The 16704-nt window shown below is 36.9% G+C and overlaps 1 protein-coding gene across 1 annotated transcript in view; it reads right to left on the reverse strand.

The window, feature by feature from the left end:
• The window catches only part of PLXDC2 (plexin domain containing 2), a 256169-nt gene that overhangs the window by 114855 nt on the left and 124610 nt on the right, over window positions 1–16704 (reverse strand). The window contains exons 3-4 of the mRNA XM_036401732.2: window positions 5847–5993; window positions 949–1018 (exon numbers count right to left, since the gene is read on the reverse strand). Coding sequence (XP_036257625.1) covers window positions 949–1018; window positions 5847–5993 — 217 coding nt within the window. The remainder of the gene's footprint in view (window positions 1–948; window positions 1019–5846; window positions 5994–16704) is intronic.

Raw genomic sequence — 16704 nt, forward strand, 5'->3', positions numbered from 1 at the left:
TAGAATTGATCCTAATGATGGTGGCTCCTATTTCTGCCTGCTTGTCCTGCCACATCTCTAGGCTGAGCACCACCAGCCAGGGTCCATGAACTTGCTGGATATGTTCAAGGACCAGAGGGTCATCTGGCTGTGCTCTCCATGATGCTGCCTTTTGCCTCCCTGTTTTCATTTTTTTATTATTACTCCTCCTTCTTTTTCTCATTATTGTCTTCCACGTCATCTCCTTTTCCTCGTCTCATTAAAATCAAATTGTCTTTCAAGGAGTTGGAGTTGGGAAGGGAACAGAAGGAGCTGATAGCTGTTCCCAGCACAGGAAATTGGAGATTCCCAGAACAGGAATTGCAAGCAGCAGCCAGCAGCAGTGAGAGGGAGAACCCCAGCAATGAGCCATCAGTGCTGCCCAGGGCTGCCAGACTGGGAGCTTGAGCTGGCCCTACCTTCCTTCTCACCCCACTCCTCTCATGGAAGGAGAGGAAGGCCAGGGTACATTTTCTGAGGTTGTACCACACCATGACAATGCACTGTGATGGCTTTGCCTTGCAGGTGACACATACCCTACTTCTAGCAGCACTGCTCATCTCTGGGCAGGAAATCCTCTCCCCTTGTGCAGGCAAACCCTGTCTCCCTCCTGGCTCTGGCTCCAGCACTCTCACCTCCAGGGCAATTGCTAAACACACAGACACCTGAGTTCTGGGGGAAATACCTAAACAGAAAAGGATTAATGCTGTATAGTCTTACAATGAGATGGGTTTATAACAGTTCAACTTAAATGCTGGAGGTTTTTCATCATATTGATATTTTGTGATTTTCTTTTTGTGGGCAGGAATATTTCCTAAATAAAAGCTGCAGTTTATCTCTTGACATATACAAGCAGGGGAAAAATATTTTAAATAGCTGCAAGAAACTCTTCTCATCTTACTCAAAGTAAATGGTTAGAAAGCCACTTACCTCCAGTTGCCACAGTAATTTCACGTAGAAAATGTCCGTAAAACGGAAAATCAAAGGACAGATTCACTCTCTGAAAGGAATAACAGCAGAAAATAAAATCAATATTGAGCAGAACATTAAGAGAAAAAAGACGAACAGTCATCCACTTCAAATATCTCTTTCATTGCCTTTTTTTTCTCACTGGATCCTTGTTATTCTTAATTTGGATTTGCCAGTAGCTAACAGGAAAGAATTCTGAGGAGCACTTAAACACTTAAAGCAGTGAATCATTATGACAGAAAACTTCATAAAAGAAAATACTTGAACAGACACTGTAACTCAATCACAAGAATAAAATTAACAAAAGATTTGTAGACTTTCTCCTTAAAAAACTGTTGCTTTAACTGCTTTTATAAAAGGACCCATCAATATCAAAAGCCTTAGCAATACCTGTTTTACAGGACATCTGCTACTTTGGCTGCTGGCTTTCTGCTGCTCTGCCACATGAGCCTTCAGATTCGGGTGCTGTCCCTGACATCCTGCTGCTGCCTGGGAGCTTGTCTGATAAAGGCTGGTCACTGGAAGCAATTCCTCCATCAAACCCATATGACACCATTCCCTAAAGTTCTCTACACTGTCAGCTAGTAGATGGAATGATGCATAAAGAAATAATCAACAGAAGCAATAACAAACTCTACTTAAGCTACTCGTTGAAAATAAAGTAAATAAAATTTCGAAAATAACCTTTTTTTTTTCCTTCATCTACCTACAGGTGACTATCCTCTAGCAGCTGAATTCATAGCACAGAATTGTAATTTGGGGAATGAACTCTTCTCCTCAATTAAGCTCACCATAAAGCAACACTGAAATTCAACCTCACTTTACCTCTCTGCCTATGGCTTTATCTTTTCCCATGTATTCCATTCCATTCTCAAAGCTCAGTGATTATTGTGGCCACTCATAATTATCACCTTGTGTGCTACCTGGTTAAACTCTGAATAAATTAGTGGTCCTGGCAGAAAGGAGTGCTGAAATCTCAGCATGGTCTTTTCACTGTTTAAATATAATACCCTGTGAAAAACACATCTCTTCCACAGTGGTCCAAATAGTAAATATGAAGTGAGCATGCAGTCCATTATTCTTTCTTTTGGAAGATTTACTACAGTAAAATCTGGTGTGAAGATGAGTTGTTGGTGACTGTCCCTCAACCGTAATTTTTGATGACTCCACTTAAGAAAGGGCAGCAGCCCACACATTTTAAAAAAGTGGAGGGGGAAGGAAGAAGAAAAGTACTCATGTCTTTGTTTTCCCTCCCATTATTTCTGTCCTGTATTTGTTATTTTCAGATTGTATCTGAGTACTTCTTCTCTCAGGAAGAATTATATTTACATCAACCTGAAATGTTTAAAGAATTATTTAGCATGAAATTAGCAGTTGAAGACTTACAGTAACTCCAAGTGTTTGGAAAGGGATGGAAAGATTTGCTTTCCATTTAAATGGAAGACAGAATTATGACAGGCTTTATTAGCACATTTTTTGTTTGTTTTTAATTAGAATGCAAAATCCATTTGCAATGTGTTAATTGGACTGAGTAGGTTCTAATGACCTTTTCTGTATATACATAAATATGGATGTACAACTGAACATTTCTAATCAAAAACGGCATATGCAAAAGACAGCACTTGAATTAACTCACACAAATATTCTTTTACCATGCTCTACAGCTTTCACTGCTGAAGTGTATGCTACATCTATGAATGCACTCCATTTAAATTATGTCCTTGCTCTACCAAACATAATTTGAAGAACTCTGTTGAAACTACAATAGTCTGACCAAAGTTTCTCTCTTTCCTTTATATGCCACCCTCCATTTTACCTATTCACTTTGAATCACAGTAACCATTGAACTACTTCAAATGAAAACTGTGCCCCCTAATCTGTCTTCTAAATGGCTATAAAATAAACATTAGTATAAATGTGTTTGCAACAAAAACTTGATCCCATTTCCACTCAAGCCCGATAAAGATCTCTCACTGAAATAAGTCAAAATGTGATACCTTAAATTCTGACAATGTAAAAATGTTTAACATAGCCAATTTTTTAGCATAATACTGTAATAACCAACATGATTTAAGTATTATTTTGAAACACAATATTCTAACAGTCACTAAAATTTTGCTTTTCTTTCAATGCTAGAAAGCATACCTCATTTTTAAGAAAGAATATCAGAATTTTCAGTTCACTGAAATAAAAATGTTCTCTCCATGCATAAATGATAGAATGGTCTGGGAGCAAAGGGAGGTGAGTTCCCAAGTATGACATATCCTGTATGCTAGTTCAGTGTTTGACTAATCAACTCTTAGATATCTAATTTAAACCCACTGAATATCAAAGCCACCTCTAAAATTTTATTATATGATTAAGAAGATGGTGGTAATATACTGAAAAAACACCTTTACTACTAGTGTTATAAATCCTGTAGTGTTAGACATTTTAATTGTTCCATTAGTATATGTTTGCTACTTTCCACAAAAAATTACTATGCTGTTTATAAAATCAAACCACCAAATGGATCCCATCCAGGATTCTCTCCAGTCCTTATGACTTTTCTTGTAGAAGCAAAACAAACTGACAGCTTCTGGGAACTCTCAGGATTATTTACTTCCAAATGAAGGAAAACACACAAATTGAGTGTAAATTTGTCAGCATTCAAAGAATCCCTGACATTGTAAATTAATTCCTTAATATTTAGCATGTGATAATTTAACTCCTGGTTCTATTGTCAAATTGGAGAATAATGTTTAGAAAATATCATGTAAATCATAGAGTGCAAGATGTGCAAAATGGCCTTTTAAAAAGAGTAATGGCAAAGTTTATGGGAGAGAAGGTAAGAGATTGCTGCTGAGGTATGTATGATCTCAAAATATATGACTCTGCAGCTGTACAACTATAAAAATCACATCTCTCTGTTAAACACCTTTGTTGTGTAGTACATGTGGATGCTGTTTACTCGGACACACACATACAAAAAATCAATTATAGATGCATAAATAAGGAATAAAACTTTACAGGATGACTCTCTGATACTTTTTAATCCTTTGGGGGTCATAAAACAGACCTAAAAAGGGGTCTTTAAAACTCTATGTAGAAATGGCTGCAGCCTCTGAAGTTCATAGTCCAAGACATTTGGGTGAGCATGAAAAGAGATGGATATTAGTGTGCTAAACAGGGACCAGAGCTTTGTCTGCTGGAGCTGGAAGAAAGGCAGAGAGGGCACCTGACATTCAGAAGAAAGGTCTTAAACCACTTGTTTTGGGGAGAAACAGTTGGAAGCCCTCAAGTTTCCATTTGCCATGCTGAATGGTCCTCTACATTGACCCCCACACAGACCAAAAATATAGCCTTGTTCTAGCCTCTACTTTAATAACTTCAACAAAATGTTCCCCTTGAGATGGACATTTTTGCTGCATAATCTCAGGATCCAATTGGAAACAGCGGTGCAACAGAGACATGGAAGGGTGTCATCTTTACTAATCATTAAACATGGGTTAAAATTTTAAATTTATTTATTAGCTTTTCTTTCAGCATATTTCCATTCTTTCCCTCAATGTAGGGCACCAGTATCCCACATAAAGTAGTAGACAAGACAGACAACAGAGGTTCTCACTACCTCAAGGTACACTTGAGGGTCTTTTTTTCCTCATTAGAATCAAATTGTCTTAAGAAAATAGCTGATACACTGTTTTATTAAGTCTACCCCAAGGATCTATAACTGTCTGAACCCTCTGCATTTGCATTATCCCTGACTGCCTACATTCTTTTAACTATGAAGTATATATTTTTTGAATTGGACTCTATGTCAGTTACATGTGCTGGATTTACCACCTCACTCTGCTTTCTATATTCTGATTTAAATACCACAGTATTTCTTTCTGCTGCCTCTTGCATTCCTCTGAGCAGTCACCTGGCTTGTGCCAGGGAAAAAACAGATTAAGTAAGGAAAAGATGAATTAAACTTGTCTTTTCTCTCAGCTTTAAAACTGTTAAAGATATCTGCATCTTTAAAAACTGTACAACTTTTAAGTAAGGCATTCACTAAATTTTGTTTTAAACTGGCAAAACCCAAGGACTTTTTTTTGGAGCTAAGTTGCTGAATGGATGAAACAAGAATGTCTTCAAACGTAGTTCTGAGCTAAAATTTTCTGTATTCAACTTTTGCTATTATTGGCTCTTCTATGTATGCAGCTTCTAGCCACAGGTGAGAACCAAGAATACAATCTCTGAATCATACAGTATTTAATTCCATTTCTAGGCGTGTAAGCCCATTATTTTCATACCCACCTTACCAGCAGCATGACTACAATAAGTTAGATATGATTGTTATTTACACTCCGATTTATATATTTGCTGATAAGCTAAAATTTATTTGCTGATAACCTAAAAACATAATTTCTGTTACTATATGACATTCTCATGAGCTTTATCAGTTGTCCCAAATGGAAATATAAGAATGAACCCTTATATAAAATAGAAGCGCAAACATACCACATACATTCCATGAGAGACTTAAAACTTCATTAACTTCATCCTCAACACAGCTCTTTTACTATTCAACTCAACAGTAAAATTCCCTCTGATTTCAGCAACACAAGTGGTTTTACCTTTTGATAGTTTGTGATTCTTAGGGACAGAGGAAAATTTTAAACGTCTGTTTAAAGGCATCTCTGAAGGACTGTTACAGAAGGTTCAAAAGTTCAAGGAATCCTTTGGTAACAATAGTGTAAAGACTTCCACAGCTTAACTAGAGTTCAAAGACATAGCTCTATGAACAGTACTCATGGTACCTAGTAATACTGCTGTGTGGATCTCTGGGGAAAAATATCCATGTTAGTTGAAAAGAAAATAATAAGATAACTTACTGCTGCTTGGCGATGGGTATTGGAAAGGATCCCATGAATCTTTACTTTGTCCTTCTCCATTTGGTCTATATTGACCCACAAATCCCGGCTGGTAGAATCATAGGGGCCATACGTCCTTGATGTATAATAATTATGATCTGTATCCTCCTGAAATAGGGAAAAAACACAGAAAAAACCCAAGATTATAATGGAAGATGCACCTTCGTTTTATATAAAACCCACCCTTGAAATACTGTTGCTCCTTGAAGAACCTCAGCAACGAAGGAAAAAGAGTAAGAATTGTAAATATGTTGCAGAGATAGCTCTGCTCCTAACCACTAGCAGTTGACAAGGCAGTTACCTCATGCAATCATCTTATATAATGATTATAATGTTCACTATCCCAAGTACCAATCATACATGTTGTGTAATAAACACATCACTGAAATCAATGGCAAAATGTTTGATGTCTTTTGAGGCAAAATGGACAATTCCTGTAACAATGGCCACACTCTAATGAAGCCATGAGAACTATTCATGGATAACATCTTAAAAAAATTGTAGTTTTTAACATTTCTGAACATAAGTCACTGGACTATTCTATTTAAGAATATCAAAAACATTCCTAATAGCTGTAGGCTAACAATACTATGTTATTTGAAATCTCCAAAAGTCTGGTTTACTGTAGATTTGCCCCTCCAAGACAGACAAATATATACATATTTGTGGAAAAAAATTTCCTAATTCTTGTGGTTTTTAAAAATAGAATAGTTGCTGTCATGCTCCCATCATAGCAAAATTTTTTAAGGTTAATTATTGTGAAGGTCTCTACCTTCCTATCTAAGACAAAAAAAAAAAAAAAGAAAAAAGAAAAAAGAAAAAAAGAAGAAAGAAAAAAGAAAACAAGAAAAAAAAAGAAAAAAGGAAAAAAGGAAAAAAGGAAAAAAAGAAAAAAGTGTGTGGTCTGAGGCAAGAAATGAAACTCATCTCAGTTCCCAGTCTTCCTTTACTCAAACCAAACTTTTGCAACCACAAAAATATTTAAATCAACAGCATTGCCAGCTTTCTGATGAATAGCTACAAGTAATTCTATAAAACTAGTACATGCTTGTATTTCTTAGTTCCTTCCTCACTTCCTCCCCTGCTAAGACAAAGTAAAAAGCCCCCAAAGCCTTGATGATAGAGTTTGAAAATAAACTCAGAAAATAAAAAGTACAATAGAAAATTGAAGAGGAGGACTTAGAGTTTGGAATTACCCTGGTGATGAAGACGTTCCCCTCCTGCTGTACCTCCTGTATCCAGTCAGCCACATGGGAGTACCCTCAAATCAGGCTGTGCTGCCATGCAGACCTGACATCCCCTCCCCACAACCCCAGATCATACACAACCCATTCCTACTGACATGATCCTGAGCTGGAGACACACGTGGCAAGGACTTATATTCTAATGATATCATTCATGTCCAGAGTAAATATATTGACCATAAATCCCGTTTCAGCTGGGTTTGACCCTACATTAACATCATTACTGATGCATCTTACTTTAGCTATTGCAGATATAATCAGGTTATTTTCTCCTTAACAATTTCTTTGTCTTCTGCTGTACTTTGCATACCAGGATGTACTTTATATGTCCAGTAAATCTCAGTAACACTTCTGAAGCAACTTCCAACAGATTCACCAGCTCTAGGTTAGTCACACAAGTAAACATAATTAAAACTATACTGTCAGGAAGATGACAAAAGCCAGCCACCTCACCAAATTCTTTCCTCCTTTAATGGTTGACAGAAACAGTTATTGCTGTCATGTATACAATAAAGGTACTGTAAATTAAAAGGTTTTGAAAACAAATATATATATATATTCCCAGTCCAATTTATCACTCTGAAAAAATTTCCTTAGTAAATATTGGTCACACTTAAGGCATACAAAATCTCAAAGAAAGAGATCCAGAGACAAATTACAAATAATTACAGTTTGTTTCAGATAAAAATGCAATATTTAAGCTATAGTCAAAACTGTGCAGTTTTTTTGCATTTCAAAATTTTTTTTTATAGCTAATAAAGCTACCCCAGTTAATTTCTAGTATCTAAGCCCCCAACTCCACAATTAGAAGGTTCTAGCACTGAGCCTAGTTGGTAGCTCTATAAGAATGTTTTAAATGGTATCTTGACCCATGCCTAAAGCATATTCACCATACAGATTGTAAATCAAACACTTAAATTATAGCCTTCAGCTCAAGATTTTGGCACTCTGTGAGGAATTGCTTATGTCTAACAAATTTTGTGTACAAAAAGTCTCGTTTAGTATTTTAATCCAAGTTAAATAATCTTAGATTATTTATCTATTCTGGAAGGAAACAAATTCACTTCTACTTGAATGATAGAAGGAAGGCAGAATTCCTCTTCATAGCCTTCATGCAGATGTATTTTAAGAATATATTATTAATTATTTCTTTCTCACATCTGAGTTTTTCTTAATCCCATCTGTAACTTTACAATCTGAAACAAAAAGGCACAGACAACTAACTACTAAAGTTGATGTGAGCAGCTTGGGAGCTCCAAATAAGGTTAGGATCCAAGCTTCTGTTGCAAGTCAACTGCTTTCATAGTTCCTAATTTGCATTACCATGGAAATGAAATTCTTGGAATCTTTAATAAATATGATTTTATTGGTATCATTAGATACCTACAACTTTTCAGTCTGTCAGACCTGTTTATATTCTTTGGCTGATTGTACCTGCTTCATAGTACATTCCATTCCCTACCGGTAGGTACTATATAAGAGGATGGAAAAATGTTTAAAAAATTTTACTGAATTTGCATGTAAACTACTCAATGAAGAAAATAATTTTAATAGTTATATGAGACAGATTTAGAGTTTTACTGATAATTAGAATTCTATAAAGATACAATTATGATGAGGAACAAACTTCTCAGCAGCTATTAGTGACATAGAAGCATGTTACTGAAAGGAAAGCAAAAAAAGCAGAGAACATACCCTTTACTACTTCAAGAAAGCTTTATTTTTTCTTTTTCAGGTATTTGGGGGATATGAGTATTATCTCCCACTGGATCTCTAAATGTCCAATTCTGTCGAAATTCTGTTTATATATGAAGTACATAGCAGCTCTCTTCTACGGAACAGTACAGCATTAAAGCAATGGATTTTCCCAGATATTCTTTGCACCAGCTATGAGGATTAGTATTGGCAACCTTTGTGACTATAAAGGGAATATTTATTAGAACATTTCTCATAACACTTTTCTTTTGGGGAAATGAGTTATTTTTAACCTCAGGCAATACTTGATGCTGAGTTGCCATCTTATTGTTGATTGTAGAAATTAATTTCTTAGCTTTCACAAGCTAAGTGATGACACTTTCACAAGTGATGACACTTTGAATATATTCCCATACTTCTCCAAATACAACTGAATTTTTCAGGAAAGCTGAATACATGCACTACTCATAAAAGCTCAGCACAGAAGATTAAGCCTTCTTTAAATACTTGGTGTTCAGTATTTGTCAAATTCAAAGACTTAACATCCATTCCATACATTAGATATTCAGATAATCCCAAATACAGTCTAAATGTCATGTACTCATTTCATCAGCTGTTGCTTAACAGATTAAGGCTTCCAATGTGTGATGTGATCTTTCACAATCAAGATAACATAAAGCAAACATATGTGATATTTAAAAGTAACAACTAGATTATGCCTCTGACATTTCTTCAAATTATTAGCTGGGATTCTGGCCAAAAATAGGCATGAAAATAGTACCAAAACTGTCATGAAACAATAAAGCTTCCTCTCAATGTTCCTGAGTTGCAAGATATGGGTGAGGGCATGTATTCTATTCCCATCTGTTAGAGGTGGGGCGGTTATCTTGTGTTAATTGGGCAGTTTTCTTTATCTCTTTCATGACACATCCTCCCTCCAGGAAATATCTGCTGTTAATGGGCCACTGAGTCTCAGTGCATGACTGATAAAAATTACATCATCCATTGTGAAATGCTGCAACCAGTGGGAGGAGCCAAGCGTTCCTACCTGGATATAATCTGAGATTTGGAACACCCCAGTAGCCTTTTCCTACTGGATTCTCAAAGGAAGACCAGGCCCATTTATATCACCATTGAACCTTCCAAGGAAAGCTACACCCTTCTACAGGATCCCTGCTCAACAGAACCACATCTGTCACTCCAGGAGGATGGCAGCCACCATTTCAATTGGACTGCTACCAACACCCTGACCCACAGGGTGTCAGGTCATATTTGGACTTTGTCAGTGTTGTTTTGTATTACTGCATTGTTTATTTTATTTCTATTTTCTTCCCTAATAAAGAACTGTTGTTCCTACTCCCATATCTTTGCCTGAGAGCTGCTTAATTTCAAAATTATAATAATTTGCAGTGAGAGGGTTTACATTTTCCATTTCAAGGGAGGCTCCTGCCTTCCTTAGCAGACACCTGTCTTTTCAGACCAAGACACAGTGAGGACACCATGATTCCATGATGATAGAATCACATAAGTAAATACGTGACTTTTTAGATTTAATTCTTTTCCTGACACATTTTTCTTTAACAGATATTGAAAAGTAATATAAATCTCTAGGGGACAGAGGATATTATCAAACAAGATTTAGGAGTAAGAATTGCTGTTGAATCCAACTGCATGAATATTTTGTTTTTAAATACTGGATTCAATTTGACCCAAACCACAGACATTACTGAACAAGAAGTTCTGCCATCTCTCAAGCTCTCTCTGTGTAAGGCTGTAATTAAAGAAAACTAATAACTTCAACCAGAGGAAAAGCAACCAGAAAAGAGCTCTGCTGTTGCACAATAGTATGTTGTAGAAAAAGTCTTGCTTTCCAGAGAAAGGAAAGAAAGACATCCACAAGGCAAATTGTCATGGATCAGCTAACCAGATGGTCATTACACTTCAGCAGATTGTTCTAGCTGCCTTCCCCCAATACTGGAACATTCTTTGTGACATTATCAATGAAAAATCAACCGATTGATCAATCAATCAATCAATCAATCAATCAATCATCCCATCCAATGATCCTCATCATCAGATCTTCCTTATCAAGTGTCATGAGTTATTGCCAGATACAATAGAAGACAGGAAGACTGCATTTAATTTGATAACTGTTGTCCCTTTAAATATGCTACTTTATTGAAATTGAATTTACAGCTTCATCTGAGAAGACAACATAATGTAAAAACTCTGAAGCCCTCAAGGATATGGTGGTAGACTTTATAGATACTTAATTTTATCCCTGTGAATTGAAGGTCTGGTATCTGATTTTTAACAAAATACATTAACAAATTGCTCAAATATTGCCAAACTCACAGACTAGGTTTATTTTTAAATTAAATGAAATTTCTGCTAATATTTGCCCCCAAAAAATTAGTTCCAAGGAGATTTATCATCAATTACTAATTTCAGAGTCTTCTGAATACAAACATTTCTACATTAATAGCCTATGAAATTAATCAGAGAATTGAGTTTTCGATAAGATGCATTTGTAGACTAAAATGAAAACACTGAAAGAAGAAAATATGCAGTTCTATATTTTAAAACAGACTTCTTTTCAACAAAAAAGGCAAAGATATCAATACTTCTTTGGATATTTAAATAAAGGAAATAAGCCAGCAATTACAATTAGTTCCTAAGGAATAAAGCAGTTCTGGCAATCCACTTTGCAGAACCAAAACACCCTTTCTATTTAAATGAAACAACAACCATGGGCCCCTGCACACATACAGCCAAAACAGCTTCCTCAAAACTATTTGTACTTTTACCCAATCACATGTAATGCTGGCTACTCTCTTACGGTATCTCTGCCTATCACATCAGTAAAATACAGCCAAAAGTGACTTCTGAATTGTTTAAGACTTTTGTTAGAAAATTGCTTTTAGATTTCTGAGCACTATTAATCCCCACCAGCTAAAAGCAGCCCAAGAGGGAGAACAGAGGTGACAGCTTGGATAGGACTTGAGCTAGCTCTGCATTGCAGAGTGATGGAAAGCCTCTTCTTAACAGCACGCTTTTGGGCCCTGAGAAGGGGCAAGAGAGATGCATGATCACACTCTGCATTACCTGAGCAGGAGAAGCATGTGTGTATGGTGCTGCAACTGATTTTCCTCATTTATTCACATTTTCTTTAGGCAGACACTGACTGAGACATGGGCAGGTGGCAAGGACACACAGAGAATATTCCTATTATAATAGCCATTAGCACATGAGATGCGACAGTACGAGAGAGGATCACCTATCCTGAGATGGGGTCCTAGTGGGAAGATTAAGGCCAGGGGAAATGGGTATAGAGACACTATGCATGCTGCTGACACATAGCTCATTCTAATAGAATACTGTAAATACAATCATAACACAGCAATGCTATGATTTACAGGTTTATAGGATCTGATAATCAAAGAACCCTGAGGAATACTTAACTTGAACTGGCCTCTCAAAACATGAGAGCTCTAATTTCAGTGGTAAGGTACATGTGGATTACAACATAGTCTTACAGAGGATATATATATGGGGGCTGCTGCTTAGGAAGCTTGATTGCTCTGAGGTGCTCAGAATAACCAATTTCATAAGCACGTTGCATCAAGGATAAACTCTCTGCTGTTCAATTTCTTAACAAAAGTCTTTGTTCTGTACTAATCTACTGAGGAAACATGCAATTTAGAGAAGTGCTTTTTCAGTGACTTGCTGCTTTCATAGTGACAGAGCTGCAATCTGCTGGGTTTTCTTTTTCTTTTTTTTTTTCAATGTCTGATATGGGACAAACTAAGGAAATATACATATATTTATAGCAATATGGGCATAGTTGACATCAGCCACTGACTTGTGAATATCCCTGTTGATGACAAAAACCCTAGCAAAATCCATTTTGAACAGCTAATATAATTACTAATGAATGAGAGGAAGCCAAACTAATGGAAGAGGAGATTCTGTATCTGAGTGCTTTGGTATTAAAAATGTCCTCTCACACTATATTCTCCAAGAACAGGCTACATGAGTACTCTGCAGAGTACTGAAAGCCTATTGTCTGTGTGTGCAGTAGTCCTCACACACAGGTTTTCAACAGGACAATTATGGAAGTCACTTTCCCCAGAATCTCACAGATTTACATCCAGAGGCCGTTGTAGTAAACATTAAATGCAGTCATCAGCTGGGAGGAAATAAAAGATTTATCTCACATCTCTCCCCCACCATGCAGACACAAGGCTTTATGCAGCTCTGTAACAATTTAAGTTCACAGGTTTTAAACTGCACTTTTCTGAGCCCCTTACAGCACCTATAATGGAGAGTCACACATGCTGACAGACATTCTGTAAGAGAAGGACGCCATAAAACTATTAATCCAAAAAGCCATTTAGTCTTTGCAGCTTAGTGGAAAGTCAATGTGGAGTCACTGCCTTTTCCATGATATTCAGCTGCTTTTGAAAGGAAGCTTCCCTCTTGGGGACTGCTATAAAACTGTCAGCCTATTTAGGGGTCATTACAGCAGGCTTATAAAACCCTTTGGACTGTCTTGTCATATGAGACAAGCTTCAAAAGAGCAAAAATCTCTGCAATGCCTTACTTAAGAAAGGAAAAAAGCCAAATCACCAGTCACTCAAAACCCAATTACAGTAGGGAAATATTTATTATGCAGTTTTGTTCCTGATTTGCTGGAGCAGAAGTCTGAGAAACGACATTCTGAAAATGCATCTTTATTAACTGCTCTGTGTAGCACCCTCTCCACTAAAAGAAAATAAAAAGAACTATTTCAATACAATGCCCGAAAAATGTCTAGCAGAACTTTTATTTTGATGTAATTATGACACAGGTTTTAGAGTTTATTTTCTCATTTTTAGATATGTATAAATGACTGAAGGGTTCGTGAAACTGAAACTGTAAAAATGACTTTTTGTAACCTGAAAACCCATCTGCCAGGACTAGATTACAGAGCCTTAGTGGTTATGACACCACATCTCTTACCAGCTCCATTCGTGGGGGCTTATGGCTCCAGATAATACCATAAATAACTACATTTTTGTCAAGTTAGCTTTTAAAGATTTAGTATTTTAGTCTTTTAAAGATCCACTTCCTGTGTGGAGTATGACAAACTGTGTTTCTGAGCATATGTACTTTGACCTACTTATAGCCACACTTGGGCAACTTTTTCCATCCCCTAAATGTGTAAGTTCAATTTAGTATTACACACCCTCTTTTTTTTTTTTTTTGTCCAAGTATTAGAGTAACTTTAAACTCTCTGTAGCCTTTGTATTCCTCCACTGTATATTCAAATGCCAGGAGATGCATGTCATCCTTATTTCCTGTTCTTTGGCAATTCTCTATTGGAAGACATGCAAGGAAAACAGCAACCAAGACCCAACCAAGAGCCCTGAGGCCTCATGAGGAGGGAAAATGGCAAATATAAATTGGTATGGAAAGCGTTACAGATCTGAAGCATTAAGTTGATATTAGCAGGTATAGTTTGTAGGTTTGTAGTTTATCAGGGCTTTCCATAGGACAGTGCAGGAAGCTGCCTCTATGCTCACTGGTATGAGTTGCAGTTCCTGAGCTGTAGATATTGTGTTTCAGGGATCCATCAGGGTTTGGAGCCAAAATTGCAGAGCAATCAGTTGTAGGAACATGTATGATCAATACAAAGTTGATACAGGCAGGAGCATGGGTTAATTAACGCAGTAGCATTTTACCTGTAGGGATAAAGCTTATTCTGAAGCTTTTAAAGGTGTCCCACATAGACCTCACTCAGCACCAGTCTTTGCCAAAGTCATGCTGTTCAGTCCAGCTGTGTGCTGGTGAGCATATACCCAGATCATCAGAGAACCTGAGCAACACAGGACAAACTGCATCAGCATGGCTTCCCTGGGGAACACTGGTTTTAAACAGATTGCAAACAAACTGGTAATTTATTTAGCCACAGAACTTTCTAGTTTAGCTCTCATGCACAACACACATGAATCTTTAGTTACTAAAACATGGGACTGGCTGAAATCAGCAATCAATATGCAAAATTTCAAAATCACCGTTCATGGCTTACAAAGACAGTGATTATGAAAGTGGTTAGAAATTTCTACTGCTCTTTTGTTTGGAAAAAGTATGCATTTTGCTTTAGTCACGTCTTTTTCTGTATACATCTGTAAGAGCATTTCAGTCTGGATTGGGTACACAGGAATATTGTAAAAAAATGCTGTGTACAGTTTTACCAAACTGTTATCGCCAGCCACATTTCTCAAGGACTTGTCACAGAAATGCTTATTTATCAGATCTTGCAGTCACGCTCAATAAAATAAATAAATCCCTTGAGAACTCTTGTGCCACAACTCTAAGACATCATATTTAATTGAGATGCTTGATGAGTTACATGTTGTCTAGACAGGCGTGTCCAAGTTGCTGCCTTTGCCTGACATCAGGCTCCAAACAAGATTTCTGCAGAATATGCACTGGGTTTTTTTAAGAGGAATACTCTGTGCACTTCACAATTACCCAGACAAGAGCAGGATGCTAAATAATATCTTCCCTCTGTTGTCTCTGAAAAGTACTCCCTTCAAGTTAACCTAGAGTGCTGCTGAACCAATATACTCAAATATTTCAAAATTACACTAACACATTGTTTTGGTTTTTGTGGTTTTTTTTTTTTTTTTTGTGTCTAAATCTACATTGCTCTTCCAGAGTAGATTGATCCAAAGTGGAATGTTGCATAAACTTGTATTTCCTTTTTTGTTTTTCATCTAAATACAGTACACTAAGAAGATAAATCACAAGGCACTACAGAATTACTTTTGACTTGAAAGGTGTCTTTTGACAGTTTTAAGCAATGGAAGGGATGCAAAACATCTAAGCACTGAAAACCAGTGAAAGATGAAGACATGAGATTTTACTTGTGTTTCAAATCAATATTTATTTTAGTGGTGTGGGCTTGATGGCGTGGCAAGTAAGGTAGGGGAAGGGGGAAAAAAGGAGGAATCTCAACATTTTGACCTTGATACAATTTATTGGTATATCTGTAAAAAAAAAAAAAAAGACAGAAAAACCCAAAAAAACCCCAAAAATCCCCCTAAAAGACCCAATATTTTTCTCTTCAGACCAGATAAAAAATTGGTAGATAAGCAGCATGTAATTGGTTGCGCAGGTTGGATACTTCAATGCAGCTGTCTACCTAGGAATAGAGTTTGTAAGCACTCATTATCAGAACCACAGATCTGTTAATGCTGTCAGTGAAGATTTGCCAGCTCCTTCAACTCCACTTTAGAACAATCCAAATACACACTTTAACTGCACTGCCTGTACTGACCATGGATGAGATCTAATTACTAAGCACTGAAGGAACCCAGGGCAATCTGAAAATTGCAGATATGATTCAGGACCCACAGCTGACCTTTATCCTACAGAAGCAGCAGTGGACCATTCATTATAACCAAATCCTAAAATTATATCAGACATCTATAGCTAGGCACCTTTCACCTTAAATTTCCACCAACTTTGATCACAGAATAGTTTGTATTGGAAGAGACCTTACAGATCATCTTGTTCCAATTCCCCAGCCATGGGCAGGAGCACTTTCCGCTAGACCGGGTTGCTCAGAGCCCATCCAACCTGGCCTTGAAATCTTCCTGGGATGAGTCCAAATTGCTCTGGACAACCTGTTCAAGTGCCCTACCATCCTCATGGCAAAGAATTTTTTGCTAATATCTCATCTAAACCTATCTTCTTGAAGCCATTTCCCCTTCTCCTGCCACTACATAAAAAAACTTGCACATTCCTTGTCTATGTCACATGCATCTATACTTAGGTCACCAAACTGAAGAGCTGAATTTCACTTCCAATTTCAGTATTAGCTGCAACTAAAC

This window comes from Molothrus ater, chromosome 1 (assembly GCF_012460135.2).
Source record: "Molothrus ater isolate BHLD 08-10-18 breed brown headed cowbird chromosome 1, BPBGC_Mater_1.1, whole genome shotgun sequence".
Classification (NCBI taxonomy): Eukaryota; Metazoa; Chordata; class Aves; order Passeriformes; family Icteridae; genus Molothrus; species Molothrus ater.